The sequence below is a fragment of the Meleagris gallopavo genome, chromosome 1 (assembly GCF_905368555.1).
Source record: "Meleagris gallopavo chromosome 1, MGAL_WU_HG_1.1, whole genome shotgun sequence".
NCBI lineage: Eukaryota > Metazoa > Chordata > Aves > Galliformes > Phasianidae > Meleagris > Meleagris gallopavo.
Window position 1 is genome coordinate 142,353,578 of NC_139404.1, and position 18,766 is coordinate 142,372,343.

At 42.2% G+C, this 18,766-nt stretch overlaps 1 protein-coding gene across 6 annotated transcripts in view; it reads left to right on the top strand.

Annotated features, from left to right (window-relative positions):
* Positions 1 to 1,603: 1,603 nt before the first annotated feature.
* Positions 1,604 to 18,766, top strand: part of STK24 (serine/threonine kinase 24) — a 112,785-nt gene continuing 95,622 nt past the window's right edge. The window contains exons 1-2 of one of the 6 annotated variants that reach the window (XM_085215605.1): positions 1,604 to 1,895; positions 14,278 to 14,326. In XM_085215605.1, coding sequence (XP_085071731.1) covers positions 1,854 to 1,895; positions 14,278 to 14,326 — 91 coding nt within the window. In that variant the 5' untranslated portion in view covers positions 1,604 to 1,853. Of the gene's footprint in view, positions 1,896 to 14,277; positions 14,509 to 18,766 lie in introns of those variants that run through there. The other 5 variants (XM_085215607.1, XM_085215603.1, XM_085215604.1 and 2 more) reach the window with 5 other exon arrangements.

Sequence of the window (18,766 nt, forward strand, 5' to 3'; positions counted from 1 at the left end):
GCCTTTGAGATGGAAATCAATATAGTAGAAAGTTTTCAAACAAAATCTTATAGTGCATTTGATCTTGAGGCAAAACTGAAATGAAACCTTTTACTTTCCTTAGGAAATTACGTACTAGTAAACTTTATTTTTTGAAGCTAAAAGAAGCATAATTCAAAATCCATTTTAGCATTAAGGAAACTAGCAGGACCTTCATGGGCAACTGATAAAATAACTCCAGTAGCTCACGATGCAACACGACTCCTAACCATCATCCTTTCCATGTTTCCCTGTCCTCAAGAGTGAGTATATTCAGTTGTATTTCTGAAGTGAGTATGCACAGATGCCATAGGGAGCAGCTAGCTAATTTCATTCAAGCTCAGATGAGGGGTAATATTTCTAACATGTTTCAGGAAAACAAGATTGTGTAGCATTAGCTCAGCCCATATAGACAACAAAGAATATCTTAGCTACAGGAAAAACCTTCAGTGGGAGTTTGTCTAACCAAGTATCAAAGAAACCTTTTTATATTTTAAAGGTTTTCTTGCAGTTCAGATATTTGTATGAATGCTCTCTAGTGCATTTCCTACTGAAAGGCAATGTCTGGTGAGGTGCTGGTACAGCTGCCCAGAGAATCTGTGGTGCCCTGTCCCTGGAGGCTCTCAAGGCCAGGTTGGATGGGCCCTGGGCAGCTGAGCTGGTGGCATCGGTTGGGCTGGGTGGGCTTTGAGGTCCCTGCCAGCCTCAGTCATTCTATGACTCTATGATTACGCTATGATGGATACTCACTCCTTCCTTTGATTCAGCTGAAAAGATAGTGAACCTCTGTCCTGCGAATCGCAGACCCATCAGCCACCAGGCATCAGTGATTTCAGTACCTACTAATCTGTGGGGACAAAAGGAGAGCACGTTTCAGCATAACAAGTGTACTGAGGAATGTATGATGGAACTCTTGAATCAACAGTCCAAGTAAAGGCAACACAACATCATCAAACTGATAGCAGCCTTTCAGTATCTGGAAGGGAGCCACGGGAAAGAAGTGGACAACTCTTCAGCAGGGTCTGTGGTGATAGAACAAGGGGAAATGGCTTCAAGCTCAAAGTGGGTAGATTTAGGTTGGATATAAGGAAAAAGTCTTTTACGGTGAGGGTGGTGAGGTGCTGGAACAGGTTGCCCAATGATATGGTTGGTGCCCCTGGAGATGTTCAAGGCGAGGCTGGATCAGGCACTGGGCAACCTGATCTGTCCCTGGATGTCCCCGTAAATTGCAGGGGATTTGAACTTGATGGCCTTTGAAGCTTCCTTCCAATGCTAAGGATCCTATGATTCTACGAAACTCTTACGACCTTTACTCAGACCCAGGATTTCTCCTGCCTAGCAGAGAGCTGGACTACCGGCCCTCTTGTATCCCGTTCAGAACTGCTGTGAAAATATCAAGCCTGCCATTCGGGTGTACTGCTTTTGCCCCTTCTGACAGGAAATCAGGCACTTCCTGAAACCACACGCCTCGCCGGAGCTATAGCGTTACCCTGACCTTTCTTAAAGCCTCCGGGAGGAGGGGAGAGGCAGGAAAAGGACATAACGCGAAATGTCTAGGGTTTCTGCCATCTCGACGTACCGCCTCACCGGGCGGGGAGAGCCCCGGAGGAGGTGAGACGAGAGGAGGGCCGAGGAGCGACGAGGCCGCATCCGCGACGAGGCCCGAGGAGCCCGCGCTTGGACCGGCCCCTCCGCCGCCGCCCGCGCACGGGCACTGCCGGCTCGGGGGAAGGGAGAGGAGGAGGAGTGTGGGAGCGCGGCGATGAGCTCAGCTCCGTCCCCCGGCGCCGCCTGAGGAGAGCCGGCCCCTCCCGCAGGCCGCCGCCGCCGCCGCCATGGCACACTCCCCCGTGCAGCCGGGCCTGCCGGGGATGCAGGTGAGGAGCGGCCGCCCCCACGGCCGGCGTCGGGGGGCCGGGGGAAGGGCGGGCTGCCCCGGGCGCTGGGAGCCGTGGCACGGCGTAACCGCCGGGAGCGGAGCGCGCTGGCCGAGCGAGGGCTGCGCGGGGCTCCCTCCATCTTCGAGCCTCGGCGCGGGGCGGGGGAGAAGGACGTGGTGTTTCCCCCCCCCCCTCGGTGTTGTCGTTTGAACGCGAGGAATGAAAACCTGCCTTCCGGAGGAACGGGGCCCGGCTGTTGACCTTCAGCGGGTTGCGGTGCCCATCCGTAGGGCTGGCGCGGCGGGGCCGCGGCTGGAGCCTGCAGCTGGAGCTTGCAGCTGGCTCCGGGCGCTGCCGGCCTCGCAGATGCGATCTGCCGGCAGTGTGGTAAAGCCGTGGTTTTTAAACAGCCGGGGTGGCTTTCGGCCGGCTGAACTCCTTCTGCTGGTGGCAGAAAAACCTTAAGGTCATTGGTGGCTGTGGGTTACTAAAGGTTTCCTGCTGCTTAGTAGACGCTGGCCTGCCCCCAGCCTCCCAGAGAATAACTTCTGGGTGGGAAGTAAAGTTTGTTTCAGTTCTCCTGGATTGAAAGTTTTTGTGCTTCGTTTGGCTGATTAGCTCTGGGTTCTGTTTTGCTAACCAGGTTCTAACTCCTGAATCCAAAGTCATGTGCATGACCAGAATTAGCAGGATAGATGCTTAGGCACAGTGTGAATGGCACCGTTGGATGCCAAACAGGGTATGCAGGCTCTCTCTCTCCATTACTTCACCACTCTTTAGGGGCTGCGGTTGGGCATCCAAGTTCACCTTCCACACACAGCACTTTGCTGATTGCCGAAGGCACAAAAGTACTCCTTTCTCCCTCCCTTTGGGTGGGACTCGGTTAGTGCTACACCTTGGAGATTTTCTGAAATGTTTGAGAACTAGAACCACTCTCTGAACCTACTTAAAGAGAATCTGTGGTATTTGAGAATGGAGAAAGTCTGAGCTAGAGCTGCTGGGAAGTAAGAGAATGAGGGTTGCTCCAGCAGTCTGCGTGACCTGCTGATGCGTGTCATTTTTAGCATCTCTGATGACCTGTTTTTTTACTAGCTTACTTGGTTTGTTATTCAGCTTGTGATACTCTTAGCTGTATTTAATAAGTAAGCTTTGAGGATTTTGTTAGCCCCTGTAATTTGAGGTTTTACTCCAAATCTTTTTGTTCAGGACTGTTATTTTTCTCATGTTTCTTTACTCTGAGAGTTTCTGGAATGTTTGGGAACTTTAAAAACAATGTAAAATAACAAAGTAAAGCTGGTAGGTAGAGGCATCAAGTCTGTGAGCAAGGTGAAAGCTATGTGCTCATTTTCTGCACCCACTTCAAGGTGCCTGGATCTGTCTCCATTCTGTCTGAGCTTGCTGCAGTCTTAATAGTCTGTTCTCAGTACACAGTTCTCTTTGACTTTATTTGCAGATAAATGCTCAGGCAGTGAGGTACATCCCTGCTTAAAGAAGACAAAGGTTTGTGACTTATATAAAGGAGAGAAATAGAGCTCAGTTCTCTGCAGTATGATTAAATCGTCGAAATCATGGGACTGTGTTTTCTTTTTCTGTAGTGTGATCCTTTCTGCCCACCTACAGCTTCTGTAACAAATGTTGTAAGCAATGTCAGAGAGAACGTTATGCAGCTCTCCCTTACGTCTTTTGCTGCGCTTATAGAAGAGATCAGCCTCCTCGTGTGAACAAAAGCAACTTCTTGACCCCCAGAAGTCACATGCAGGAACAATGCTTTATTGTGGTGTTTGGTGTGAGCAGAGTGGTGTGTAAACAGTGAGAGGAATGAGGGATTAATGTTTTTCTCTCTGAACAACATATCTGATTGATGGTTGAAGAGTGATGCATAAAAAGCAAGTGGGTAGAGCAAGCCAAAGGAATGAGAAACTGTGGAGGAAATGTAGGATGGTGCTTGGAAGGCTGTCAAAACCTGAGATTCACTGTCTGCTGGGAAGCGGGCATGTTCCAGCCCCAATGAAAACAGAGCTGAGTTTTGACCTAAATTTCTGTGTGTGCAAATAGGTTGGTGCTCAGTGTTTATGCTGCCCTTAGTTTTAGTGCTCTGTGCGGGTGGGAGTTGGAGTGTGTGACGTGAAGGGGCATCACTTCTAACCTGACAGTAAGTTGTCTTCATTCTTTATGCTTTGGACAGCTGACATAGGAAAAAATGCTTGCTTGTCTGTGATGTGTGATATTTTTGCAAGGCTGGCTCAGAAAGGTGTGCGTGACCTGTAAAAGTGACTTTCAGCCCGGCCTGCAGTTCAAGGCTTTGGTAAGCTTCTGTAGTTTCTTTATGGAACCATTTCAAATAATAAAATACTCTCTTTGTAAATTAATGATACGTGTCCTTGGTGAACCGTAATGCGTTTTGAAGTTTCTTAGGAATGTCTTGAACCAAAAAGCTCAGAAAATGTAGACTTGCAACTAAAAGCTTAAAGGATGAAGCTGCAGAACACAGGACTGCAGTACATCAGGCTGTCGGATATCTGGCAGCAAGCAGTTTTAATGTAATCTTTAGCAATAAAATGCTGAAATTAATAGGAATTAAAAGACTTTCTTTCTTTCTCCACTTAAAAAGGTCTTAGGTTTAAACTGTATATGATCTGTTTGCATTTTTCATTGTTTATGAAGTTTGAGAACCAGAAAAGCAGTTAAGCTTTTTTATCCCAACTTTTTGTATAATGACGACTGTGTGAAATTCCTTTTGAATTGAACCTTATGTTATTAACAACAAGGATGCTTTCAAGAACTCCTTATGAGGAAAGACAAATGGCTCCATCAACCACAGATCCTGGAGAAGTGAGGAGAGTCCATAGGAGGTGCCTTTCTGGCTGCTAGCAGTGTTTAGGCAGTAAAGTGCCAGTTAAAGTGGTTATTACAGGCACTGAAAAGCCGTGTAGCCTCTTCAGCTTTGCATCTGCAGCTTGTATATAGGAGATTATTTTTTCCAGATTTTAATTTTTTGAAGTTATAGCTTGATAAATACTCTGCAATAATCTATAGCAATTATTTGAATGATCCTTTGACCATTATGATGGTGGTTTGCCTGTTTTAAAATATCCAGGGCGCAGATGCTGGGACTCTGTGGCACGTTACAATCCTCGTCCTTCAGCACAAGGACAGAAGAGTTTTCAGTTTGCAGAAACAGCGCTGGCATCTTCTGGCTCTGGAGGTCAAAAGCCACGTCAAGGCTATGCAGCACATGGCTGGAGTTTTTCTAGAGAAGCAGCTCTTATCAACAGTGGGACTTTTGATACTAGGAAGTCATGTGTAACAGCTTCTAGTGAACGAATGGGTGCTGAGCATTTTTTTTGGTTGGATGTCAGGGGGAAGTTCTTTATGGAGAGAGTGGTGCAGTGCTGGAACAGGCTGCCCAGAGAGGTTGTGGATGCCCCCTCCCTGGAGGTGTTAAAGGCCAGGTTGGATGGGGCCCTGGGCAGCCTGGTCTAGTATTAAATGGGGAGGTTGGTGGCCCTGCATGTGGCAGGGGGGTTGGAGATTCATGATCCCTGAGGATCCTTCCAACCCTGGCCATTCTGTGATTCTGTGATTCCCAAGCTCTTTCTATCAAGTGTACATAGAGGAGTGAGAGCTGGTTTCCTTTGGACATGCTAGGTATGACTTGTTGGTGAAGTTTCCTAAGAGGCCACTGATGTCAGAGCGAAGCTTCAATTTGGATATTATTAAACCGTAGAGCTGTTAATTCAGACTGTGCAGGTAAAATGAGAAGTTAGACTTAGGCTTTCTTCATCATTAGTCGTCTTTGTCCTTTCTTTCCTGTGGTCTTTGCATGTTCTTTTCTGCTTATCTTTGGGGAGCATTTTGAAGTATTCAGTCTGTCACCTTTTGGGTTGTCTGCATCACATAAATAGCTGAAGGATTGAGTCAGACAGCTCTTAAACACGGTAAGGCTTGACAACAGTGAATCCTTACTTTCTTCAATCTCTGCTCCCTTGCTTAAGCCCTTCTGTTTTTGAGCTTTCAATTTCAGACATGCTTTTCAGATTTCTATTCAACTATAAATGTTTATGTAGCAGAGCATAGTATTTATGCAGAGGTAAGGGGGTAAGGAAAGGTTTCCAAAGGCTGAGCATATCAAATCTGGTTTTGGGTCTGTGCTCTGGTATCAGTCACATCCAAGATGGTTTGTCATCATTGTCACTCACTGCTCTCACCTTTTTATTGTACTCTTGTCTCAACGATAGTGTCAACAGCCTCAGAGCAGTAAAAATATGTTTCCATCAGATGGGCTTCCATACAGGTAGGTAGGTACTGCTTCTAGCACATCTGTTTCAGATGTCTTTGTTACAGATCTTGGACTCAGCCTAGTCAGATGTCACAGTAGGTTCCGTGTCCTGGCCTCATGTATGGGTAAGGTGCCAGCTGTTATCTCAGTCCCTAAGGAGACAGAAGAATATGGATATAGCCAGTGTGTTTAAATGTTGAGACTTGTGTTATGCGTGATATACAAGGTTCCTATAATGACTTACATAATGGCATCTTTTGTGATCCTGAGATAGGGAATGAACATACTTATCTTGTCTACATCTCAAATTTTGGTATTTACGTTCCCCATCTTTGGCAGGGAAGCACCAAATGCTGATGAACAGAGCCAGCCTGGTACCTAGTGCAAAATACTGCATCGTATCATAATTTGATCTCATTATTACTTTGATGTTATACCTGCCTGCACTGGGAGAGTCCCATTTAATTAACGTGTGTATTGTGTGTGGATAAAAGCGACCGTTTGCGTGGATGCAGTTCTGTAATCACAATGCCTTTTACTGGTAAGCTCTTTAAATTGAGAACTTTGAGTTTGTCCATACATATCTCCTAATTTGGGGTATGTTTCCTTGTGCATGTGTGCCCGTGGCAATTAATGACAGAGATGACGCACTGGGAAGCATCACTTCAGCTTGTACTGAATTTGGGATGTGGAGTGAGAAATTCTATGATGAGAATATCTTTCTCTCATAAGAGTAAATAAGAAATGGACTGACTTGTCAAACGATAGGTCTCCCCTCATGTTGTGGGATTGCTGTAGACCCTAAAACTCATTCTTTTTTCTTCTTTTCCTCAGTTAGCATTGATCCTGCATACATTCTGTTCTAACATGCTTCTATTACTATAATTTCTTCAGCCATTCGTCACAAGGGTAGGAATTTGCACAGTGATATTTCCATATTATTGATAAAGAACCAAATGTTTTGTATTTTGACCCCCAAATAAGTGCATTTTCCTTGAAAGTAGATGAAAAGTAGTTGTGCAGTAGATGGATGAGGAATACTTTTATGACAAGCTGAGTTCAGGCAACTTCTCCCCCCCAAAATGCTTAAAGCATGTTCCAATCTAATTAGAAAGCAGAGTAATGGAGTTAAACTGTGAAAAAGATGTCAGCATTAGTAAGGCCACTGTGATGCATGCTATAGATATTTTCATTTCTGTTCAACATCTAAAGCCTTTGAGAGGTGCAAGGTTTTTCAGCTCCTGTCCACTCTTTGGTTATGAGCTGCTGAAGTTTCATGACAGAATTTATGGCATCTTGGCTGTGTCTTATTTCAGTTTCCCACTGACTACAGGAAGCTATCTTGTGTGTTGTATCAGCTATTCATGTACAGTGTATTTATATCACTGAAAGTAAAAACTGTGACCAGCTTCTGAGAAAGGTAAAATGCTGAGCAGTAAAATTTGAAGCTTCTCTTTCCTGGAAGAAGCTCTTCCTGATATCGTGAAACCATTGAAGGATACAATTCTGTTTATTTATTTGTTGTTGTTGACTTTTTAAAATTAATATTAGAATCCTTAGAGTTGAAAGGGACCTTTAAGGCCATCTAGTCCAACTCTCCTGCAGTGAACAGGGACACCCACAGCTCGATCAGGTGCTCAGAGCCCCCTTCAGCCTGGCCTTGAATGTCTACAGTGATGGGGCATCCACCACCTCTCTGGACAACCTGTTCCAGTGCCTCACCACCCTTATTGTAAAATACTTTTTTCGTATATCCAGCCTAAATCTCCCCTCCTTTAGCTTGAAACCATTTCCCCTTGTGCTGTCAGCACAGACCCTGCTAGGGAGTCTGTCCCCTTCCTTTTACAGCTCCACTTCAGATACTGAAAGGCTGCTATCTCGCAGCGTTCTCCAGGCTGAACAGCCCCAGCTCTCTCAGCCTGTTCTCATAGAAGAGGTGTTCCATCCCTTGGATCATTTGTGTGGCCCTCTAGATGTGCTCCAACAGGTCCATGTCTCTCCTGTTCTGAGATTCCACGTGTGGATGCAGTACTCCAGGTGAGGCCTCACCAGCATAGAGTAGCGGGGCAGGATCACCTCCCTCACCCTACTGATCACATTGCTTTTGATGCAGCCCAAGATAGGGTTGGCTTTCTGGGCTGTGAGGGTACAAGACCTTGCACTTGGATTTGTTGAACCTCATGAGGTTCTCTTGGGCAAATATAAATCTATCTCTTTGGCTGTCGCTTCTGCAGCTGGCTCTAGGAGGGTAAAAGTAAAAAATCAACATTGCTTAATATTGATGTGTGCTGAGGTGAGTAAGTTTGGAAAGACTGGGAATGATGCTCTGGGAAAAGTTTTGTATGGCTGCTTCTGAAATGGAAAGCTGTGTGAAGGGGGACCTGGGACGTGCCAGCTATGTACTATGAGTGGCTTTCTGGCTTGGAGTTCTCCTCTTGTGAAAAGTGCCTGCCTGAGCTTGTCCACTGGTCTTTGTGGAAGCTAATTTAAAATAAGCAACGTACCACAACAGTGTCTGTTGAAAAGAAACTCATGTCTTTGCACACCTTTTTTGCGTGGCTGAAAATAGAGCTGAAGTATTCTTATTTGGACAACACTGGTGCTCACGTCAAACACTGTTTTGCCATTCAGAAATGGATGGATATGCTATGTCGCTTCTATTTCTGTGCAGAAGTGCTAAAATACTCCAGGCTGCTCTTTCTTCCTATCAGTCAGTGAGACGAGGCTAATTAGTTCAGACAAACTAGTCCTTGCAAAGAGGAGATTCTGTACAAAAAATCCAAGGTGCGAAAGACTGAAGCACAAATTCAAGCATTTTTTGTCCACCAGCTATTCCAACTCATAAACCTTGGTGAGTTGGCACAGGAAAGGGCCTTTCTCTTCTGTGCTTCTGTTGACATTTGTAGGAAGGTGATTTTATTTATTTATTTATTTATTTATTTTTTATGAAGGTAACAACAGATAGTTCATTGTTAACTTGTATGGTGACTAACCTGTAATGGCGTCCTCAGAAGCAAAGTTGTGCCTTTTTCTTCCCTTTTATCTTTTGCTCTGATCACCTGAAAGAAGTGACAGTATCCTGTTTAGACTGTGAACACGTGGTGACTTGCAGTTACAGGGAAGAGGAGGCAACTGGGAAGATAATTCCTAAAGTGGCAATGGCCTTGAAATCTTCCTGTCTGACTTCACAGGTTCTTAATTTTGTACTACAACATGCATTGGCTGTACCATAAACTATAATTTGTTTTTTGGAGATCTGACTTGGATGCAGATGCTTTCAGAATGTATCAGCTGGACACAGCCCATCTGGGCCAGTGCTTTGATGGCTTTAGGAGTCGATGTCTAAGAAAAAAAGTGTAGGAATGTGATAATTTGCAGTAATTCCATGGCGTACTTCCACAAATTAAGGTAAATTTTACTGCTCAAGTATTTTCTGAGCCAGAAATTATTTTGATGGATTTCTTTTATGTCAGGTTTTATTTTGTTCCATTAGTTTCTCCAATCCTTAATGGTTTTATAGAGTTCACTGTCTGCAACATCTTATTACAGCATCTGTCCAGGTTTATCTGCATTTCTATAAACAGGGCTCAAAACATATTGTTTTTATCTCCAAATGTGGTAGCAGAGGTGGTAATTGGCAGCAGTCTCAAGGCAGTTCACCATGTGGTACCTGATATTCACCAGAGATCTCTGAACCTGCTCAGGTGATGGTATTTTGGGCTTGGGGTCAATAGAGAGTGAAGATTGGACAGATGAATTGGAAGTTGGCTTGGTAAAATGAAAAGTATGCAGAAGAAGAATTGAAAGATCGTTGTCTGTTTCAAAAGAGAAATCAGATCTGCAATTGAAATCAGTTACTCAAATAATTAGAGAACTTGAACATGAGATGGCTTGGCATTCTTGTAGGTTAAAGAGAAAAATAGTTTTGTTCATCCCATTTATGTCATAACCAGGTAAGTAAGCCCTCATAAAAGGAGATTAGAAATGAGAATTGGAATGAAATTATAGAATCGTAGAATGCTTAGAGTTGGAAGGGACCCTTAAAGGTCAGGTCATCTTGTCCCATTCCCTTGCAATGAACAGGACATTTACAGCTAGATCAGGTTGCTCAGAGCCCTACTGGCCTGACCTTGAATGTCTCCAGGGATGGGGCATCTACCACCTCTCTGGCCAACTTGTTCCAGTGCCTCACCATCCTTTTTGTAAAAAAAACGTCCTTATATCCAGTCTACCTCTCCCCTCTTTTAGTTTGAAGCTGTTTCCCCTTGTCCTATCACAACAGACCCTGCTAAAGAGTCTGCCCCTTCCTTCTTATAGCCCCCCTTTTGGTGCTGAAAGGCTGCTATCAGAAAGGGACTCTGTTAAAGCTTTGTCTAAGGTCAAAATGGTTATGAATAAAGGTAAAAGTGTGTGCATGCTCTAAGAAATTTGAATTTTGGTAACATTTTCTATTGTGCTACAGGAGTTGTTTGTTCAGATGAGAATTTCAGACTCTTAAAACTAAATACATTGTGAGTTGTGTATAGCGCTGACTTTGAGGGAAGTACTGGGCAGGTGATGTCAGTGGAGAAACTGCAGCTTTCACCAAATCTCTGTTGTTGGTGACTGAGAATTGACTGTATCACTGGAAAAAGAAAGAAAAGGTTTACATGCAGGTAAAATGTGTTGATGATACAATATTGAAGGGCAACCGTTATACTTAAGTGGGGTAGGCCATTGCTGAAGAACTCTGTAACCTTGAGGATTTGAATTACTGAACAGAATAATGTGAAGTGCTAGATACAGTAAGTATGAATTATTATAAAGATATTATTATTTCCAATAGGTTGGGCACAGCTGAGTGTGAGGCACGAGGCCGAGTTGAACAAATACGATCTTGGAATATTTTGTACTGTCTTTTCTTTCTGTAGAAGTGGGCAACACTGATGACTGAGTGGAGTATTGAGAAGAGTTCATTTTAAGGGCAGTATATTGCCCTGGCTGATTAAGGTCAGGAGTAATGAAAGCAACGTGGGACAGAGCACAGAGAAGTTACTTATCACTGGGAGAATGATAACTCTGCTTATAGAGGACTTTGAGCAATCCAAGAGAAAGATGCCTGTGATTGGTGCTTAGGAGTGTGAGAAGCCATCTAACACACTGCCCTAACTAACATATGGGCATCGGATTTTCTGTAATCATTAGATGTAAGTGTTCCTTGTTTTTTTTTTGTTTTACTGATGGGTCCTGTGGCCTACTTTGAAAGAAATGTTGTAGTGGCAGAGTGCTTAGCTCCTTGCCAAACTAGATGACTAACTTTATCCTTTGGGAGCAGATGTTGCAGCCGTGTTCTGTGGTTTCTCACAATATTCAGTCTGCTCAGTTGTGTTGAGGTTCTTAGATTGGTTCCCTTCATTTTGCATTATAGCATTAGCAGAAAAATGCAATGCAGAAACTTCTGGAGCAGAGTCAGCAAAAAGAAGTGACTGAATTTATGGAAAGCATTTTTCTCTATTCAGTCGTATGGAGAGACTATTTGTAAAGCTATTTGTATATTTTGGCTGTGTTGGAAGTCTTTGCAGAAATAAAACAAATTGGCAAGAATCCTTCCCAGATGTTGTCTTGGGGAAATGAACGGGAATTGGCCACTCGTGTAATTGCAAATTCAAGCAGCTCATTATGTATCTGGAGGCCTAATCTGTCCATTTCTGAAATAGAGCAGATTATTAAAGAGAGACCAACGGGTAGTTTTCCATGCAGACAAACCGCCAGTAGATTACAGCTCTGCCTTCAAGCACTTGATCTCCTGGGAAGAAAATTTGGACCTTCTCACAGAGGGGATAGAGAGATTTCTTTGAACAGCTGCTGCCTCCTGTGGCTCAGAACAAAGTTCCAGAGCGGTAACTTTTAAGTTTTAAAATTAAGATATGTGTTTACAAAAGTTCTGATTTGGGAAGGAGAAGGGTTTTTAATAATAAATCTTTTCACCAGGCACTTGGGTTGTATGGATGAACTGAGCGTGCAGAGATCCCCGTGTCTGTGTCAACTCAAGTCTTAACACAGTATGGATGAAAAGACAGACCAAGAATTGTTTTCCAAAAGAGAAAGTATTTGATGCAAGTACTGGGATTTTTGTATAAATGATTTATACAGAGACATGTCTGTTCTGAATAATGGTAGAGGAGCATTCTGTGGCACGTGAGGAGAACTACTTCAGTACAAATTGATTTACTGCTTTAGTTTTGTGATTTTTTGGAGGTGAAAGTGCTGGTAGGTTGTCACTGTGGGGCTAGCTGCTAACTATATGTGCTGGAAATTGTGAAGTGCTCTGGTTTGGTTTCCAGGTGGGAGATAGATTAGTAGATTACGTATGTAGGATGTAATAGTATGTAATTCTCATTACGTTGAAATTCAAGGTTGTTTCGGTGGAAGTGATTTGGATATATAGCTCTGCTGGGTCACAAAAGCCCATGTCCTGTTTGTTTCCTTAAGCTGACTTTGGTAGGAAGGTCACAAAGATGCCTGGGGGGAACTTCTTGGGGCCGCTGAAGTCTCACAGTGTGCATTGATAAGTGTCTTTTGTGGGAGTGATCTCACTGGCCATCTGTTCCTGGAATCATCTTCTGAAAACTATGATGTCTCGTAGCTTACTTTAAAGTATTAGAAGTTGTAGTATAGTAATATTTTTTGACAAGTAGAGATAGAATTCAGGCTGCTCCACAAACACACTCCCTGCTTTATCTTTGAACTCAAACAGTCACAGCTCTCTGGTCCTCAGAAGACCTCATTCAGATGTTAAACTTGTGTGATTTATAGCTTTACATGAACTAAAACATCTTCTTGGTGATCTCTTTCTTTGGGCTGCAAGGATCAATTCTGCAACCTTTGAGATACCAGTAGAAGTAGACGTTAAGTATAGGTGGGAGGTGCTTCATAAGCTAAATCTAATTGCTGAAGAGGATATGTTGTCTCAGTGCTTAGAAACTTTTATTGCCCCATTATTCTTCTGCAATTACTGATCTTTTTTCTCATATGAATCTTTTTCTATACCAACAATGTATTTTCACTTCAGTTGATATAACCTCATCCTTTTAAGAACAGTAACACATCTTTTCAGGTGTTTGATTTATTTCTTAAGGTTTTAAGTAATGCCATTCTATGTTTCTTCCCATCATGCCTATTCCCTCTAGCTATAACTTTTCTAATTAGTTGTAATATGTATTTTGATTAGCTGTAAAGACTCCTTGCTGTCAGATGAAAAAGGTGCACACTGGAACTCAGCATCTGCGCAGTGCAAGTATGAAGAGCAGCAGTAGTGAGCTGAATACTTGGTAGTGAAGAAAAAACAACTGTAGCAAAATAGTTCACAAAGATCTTGCATTCTTTTTTAAGGTGACATGTTTAGGTGTGCACTCAGTTTTCACTTGACTGTTCAAATCAAGGCAGCTTTTTTTTTCAAGGAGTGAATGACCTCACCCAACTGAGAGAAGAAGAAAAAGAAATCCTTTTACAGGAAGAACTTGGGGGCAGGAGTATGAAGGAAGTATGGCAGTTTGTGCAGGTGGTCTTTAGTAGAAGACAGTTAAAGGGAATTGCTTGCCACATCAAGCAATAAGAAGAAGCAGTCAGTGCACTGAAGAGGGGAACAAAGTCTGTATAGGATGAGGTATGTGAAAAATTCAAAGGAGTAAGACAGCATTCTGGGAAAGAAGCAATTTAAAGAGCAAGGAACAGGAAAAAAAAATCCACATTACTTTTATATTTGATCCATGTTAATTTTAACAGAAACCAGATCTTTGTTAGGGTCTTTCATTCTCAGTGCCCAGGTGCAATTTATTGGCCAAGAAAAATGAATTGAGGCAACAGCATTTTCTCATGCTGGATAGGAGAAATCCTGGTTACAGGGACTGTGATAAATTTGTACTTTATGTACAGGGAAGCATAAATGTTGCAATATGTGCACGTAGGGGAGGTAGGAAGAACAGATTAATTATAGAGATAGAAAAAGAGTAGCTGGATAAATAGGACTCTGTACAATTTGAAGGGTGTGCAGGCTTTGAAAATGCCAGATTTCATTTTAATGTTACAAATACTGAGTAAATTTTCTCTTGTTTTTAACAGACTCTGAAGGCGGATCCAGAAGAACTGTTTACAAAACTGGAGAAAATTGGTAAGGGCTCTTTTGGTGAAGTTTTTAAAGGAATTGACAATCGGACTCAGAAAGTGGTTGCTATAAAAATCATTGACCTAGAAGAAGCAGAAGATGAAATAGAAGACATCCAACAGGAAATCACAGTGCTGAGTCAGTGTGACAGTCCCTATGTAACTAAATATTATGGATCCTATTTAAAGGTAAGATGCTCACAGTTGATGGTCGTTTGATTTTTATCAGTAATTCTTTCCCAAGTTATTCAGTCGTGCTTATCTTCAAGGGCAAAGTTTCAGTCAGACCTCAGCTGAAGAAAAATCTATTTTTGCTCTTTCAGTTCTAAAGAAAGAATGTGTTACTGTTACATGTGACATGTGGCAGAACTTAATGGGAAAAAATGCGTGTCTTGCTGTCTCTGCACAAAAGGAATTAATTTAAATCAAATTAATTTGTTAAGCTCTAAATAACATAAGTAGATTCTCCAAATGTTAGGAGAATGTAACATTAACTGTTGGTGACTTTCAGAAAACGAAACCTAAATCTGCGTTTTTATTGTCAGAACATTAAAAGTGATGCAGTATCAGCTGTTCTGCAATTTTTGTCAAAGCTGGATTAGTAACAAAGTGTACATTGATTTTCTAAAGAGACTGAACCTAGTCTTGATCAGAATTATTTTAAAATGGATTTTAAAAAAAGTTAATCTACGAGCATTAGCCAACAGTGCATTAGCTGTAAGTGAAGCTAATGGAAGGGTTTTCCATTTGTTGCTTTTTGGATCTGTTTCCCTTCCCTCCTCTGAAATCCCCACGAGAAATTTAGATTTCAGGTTTCAGTTTTAAGTGTGCCAGATATAAATTTGTTTGTTTGTTTATTTAATTGGCTGGATAGAATGGCTTATTACCTCTAGCAGGCATGGAAAGTATTTGGAAGTTTTTTGTACTACTTTATCTCTTTGTCCCTTATTATGGGTAGCTCTTTATTTTCTGGCAATTAGATGACAAGCTGGGTGAGAGGTCGTACACTTGAAAGGGTTTGGAGTTATGAGTAGGCAGAAAATACTTCTAAACTTATCTTCAGTCTCTGTTTTTGTGGAAACATTCTACTTCATAAGCAAAAATGTGAAGGTTCTGGAAGGCGAACCTCTTATCTCCGGATTTTATCTGAATGCAGGACATGTGTAACTGAAGGCCAGATAGGGAGTCCTTTCCTTTTGTGCTCTGAACCAGTTTGCTTGGACAGCTTATCACAGAAGGCACTGTAAATGGTTTCTAACCCAATATCCTGTCACCATTACCGTACTTAAGTTATGTATCCTTTAAATCTCAGACACATCATATGGTGGTTTAACCTCAGTAGGCATCTGGGTACCATGCATTGCTAACTTGCCACCAATTGGGCAGGGAAGAGAATCAGAAAGGAAAAGCGTTATATCTTGTGGGCTGAGATAAGAACAGCTTAACAGGTAAAGCAAAAGCCATGTGCACAAGCAAAAGAACTCATTTTCTGATTTCCATCGACGGACAAATGTCAAGCCATTTTCAAGGGAGCAGGACTAATCACTCATAATGGTCTCTTGGTAAGACAGTCATCCTGAGCATCCTCTCCTTCCTCCTTCTTTACTCTAGCTCTTATTGTTGATCAGGGTGGTGTTGTGTGGTATAGAATATCTCTTTGGCCAGTTGAGATGAGCTGTACCCTCCCAGCTCTTTGTGTACCCCCAGCCTGCCTGCAAGGGCAGCACAAGAAGCAGAAAAGACTTTGGCACTGCATAAGCAATGCTGAGCATAAATTGAAACATTGGTGTGTGTTCAACACTGTTTTCATCATATATCCAAAACAGCACCATGCAAGCTGCTTTGAATAAAATTATTTCAGCCAAAACAGGGATACATCAGGAGGCACACAATTCAGTATAGTAAATTGGAAAAATTTGCCCTTTTATAGCTTCTTTTGAAATTTCTCAGCCTTGGTTTTGTAGTAAAATATGTCTTGTAGGAAAGGCAGAAGTGGGATTGGTCTCCTTACTTCAGATCTTTTGTAGGAGACAAAGCAAAATGTTAGAGGATAAGTGACATAGAATGCAAGAAAAATAGAAGTCTGATGGAAATGCTACTAGATAGTTTTTACAAAGTATAGAAGTGGTGTGGCTGAGAGTCTGGTGTTCGATTTTTGACTCGAGTAAATGTCAGCATATAGTGAAAACAGCGGGGCTTCTGTTGTTTTTGCGAAGTGAAGGAGGGAGGAGAGTGTAGAGGGGCATGGTAGTGTGATAGGTGTTGGCTGGAAGGAAGTTTTGTGAGTAATGCTTGTGCTTATTTTTGGTGAGGAGGACCTTCTGAAAATACTTGTGCCTTCAGTGTCCCTTCGGTTCAGTGCAGCAATCTGACTTTTCCATCTTGATGTGTCAGTTTTCTAAGATACTGCACTAATATCGACTGTATTAAGATTCAGCTACTTCTAGAAGAAAGCATATCTTTCTTGTACTTATCTTCAATCTTGTACATCTAATAATGCTAATTCATTATTTCAGTTCTTCGTGAATTTATAGCAGTTTGCAAGACACTTTGTACTACAGAACTTACGGTCTTCGAAACAAAAAACTCCTTTATGCTGTTAAAAATTAGTATGTGGTAATCAGATGATGTTGACGTGATAGAATCTCTCAAAGGAAACGTTATGCAATTTTATTAGCTTATTAAAAAGATCTATTTCTGGATAGTAATGATGCGTCATATTAATATAGATAATACTTAAGAAGGAAAGTATTCATGTTTAAATTAATTGATTTGTAATCTAGGCCGGGAATCTTGATGTATTTGTTGCAGATCTTCGTTGCCTTTGCCATTTAAGATTGCTGTATTGAGGGAACTGAGTCTGACCATCTTTTAACTCTCCATTTCTGATAAGATGATATCCATCACCAACAGTGTTCAGTATACTGATATGTCATGTCTTGAGTGATTAGGAGGCTTTATTTCTTCCACGACTGCACATTTTGGCACTACTTAAGAGAAAGATACTATTTTTTTCTTCCTTGCAGAATGAGATGCTTTGAGGGGATCAAATAGGGAAATGGTAAGATCTCAGGGTGTGTTGTCATATTGTCCAGTACTGCATTAATTATTCTCTAAAGCCCATGCAGTATGATGAGTGCTGGCCACTTGTGTGCTGGTCAGTCCCACCTGGGACTCTGCAGACTATTTCATGTTCCTTTCTAGAATAAACTCACAGAAACGTGGAAGATCTGTTCTCACATCCTTTAAAATGTTTGACAGATTTTCAGAGGCATTCTGTATTTTTTCACCAAGGGTGGTTAATGAACAACGCCATGAAAATATATTATATTTTTGGAGATTCTAGAGCTAGCCAAAATATTTAGACATTTGTTTGGTTCAGCTGAATCATCGATCTTTGGGAAATTTCTCCTGTATTGATCTGCCTTCTCTGTTAGCCCACACCTGCTTCACTTAAGCCGTGTGACATGCAGCTCTACTAAGGGAGCTGTTCCTTGAAGTTTTAGGAAGTTTCTACAGAACAGCTATATTTGCCTGAGACCTCTTTCTCTTAGTGTGTAATTGCTGAGTTTATTGGAACAGAAATATCACAGTAATGAAGGATTCTGATTTAGGTTTTAGCTATGAATATAAGCTAACGTGAGGAACATGTCTTTGTCAGAAACCCCAACATCTTTATTTGAAAGAGAGATGCACAGACTCCTTGCTAAGGCCTCATTTTAAATATGTATATTCATGTTCACATTGTGTGGCAGACAAAACCCTTTTGTCCTAACAAGAGGTAGTAAATAACTAGGTGGTTGCTCTTTGAGCTGATCACAACAGCATGGTTTATATGGGTGGGTATATCTAGAGGGACTGACTTCCACCTTTGCTGTGGTGTGTTTCAAACCGGATCAATGTTTTTCATGGAATAGACTTAACAGGCAGTGGCTCCATTCTGTCTTTTGTGAGAACCGTATCCACTCCTTAATGTCTTCCAAATGAGAGGTTTGTCTCTTCTTGCAGCCTTCCAGTATTTAAAAGAGGACTATAAAAAGGAGGAGTATCAACTTTTTACATGGGCAGATAGTTGTAGGACAAGGGGGTTTTAAGTTCAAAGAGGGAAGGTTTAGTTTAAATGTCAGGGGGAAGTTCTTTATAGAGAGTGGTGAGGTGCTGGCACAGGGTGCACAGAGAGGTTGTGGATGCCCCGTCCCTGGTGGTGTTCAAGGCCAGGTTGATGAGGCCCTGGGCAGCCTGGTCTAGTGCCTGATCTGGGACCCTGCCTGGGCAGGGGGGTTGGAACTTGATGATCCTTGAGGCCCCTTCCAACCCTGGCCATTCTGTGATTCTATGATTCTGTCTGTGATTTGATTTAAATGCCCCATGGACAGAAGTATAGCTCTTTTTAGATCCTGATACAATTGATTTATGAAACCTCTGAGACTGTTGCCTTCTTTAGATT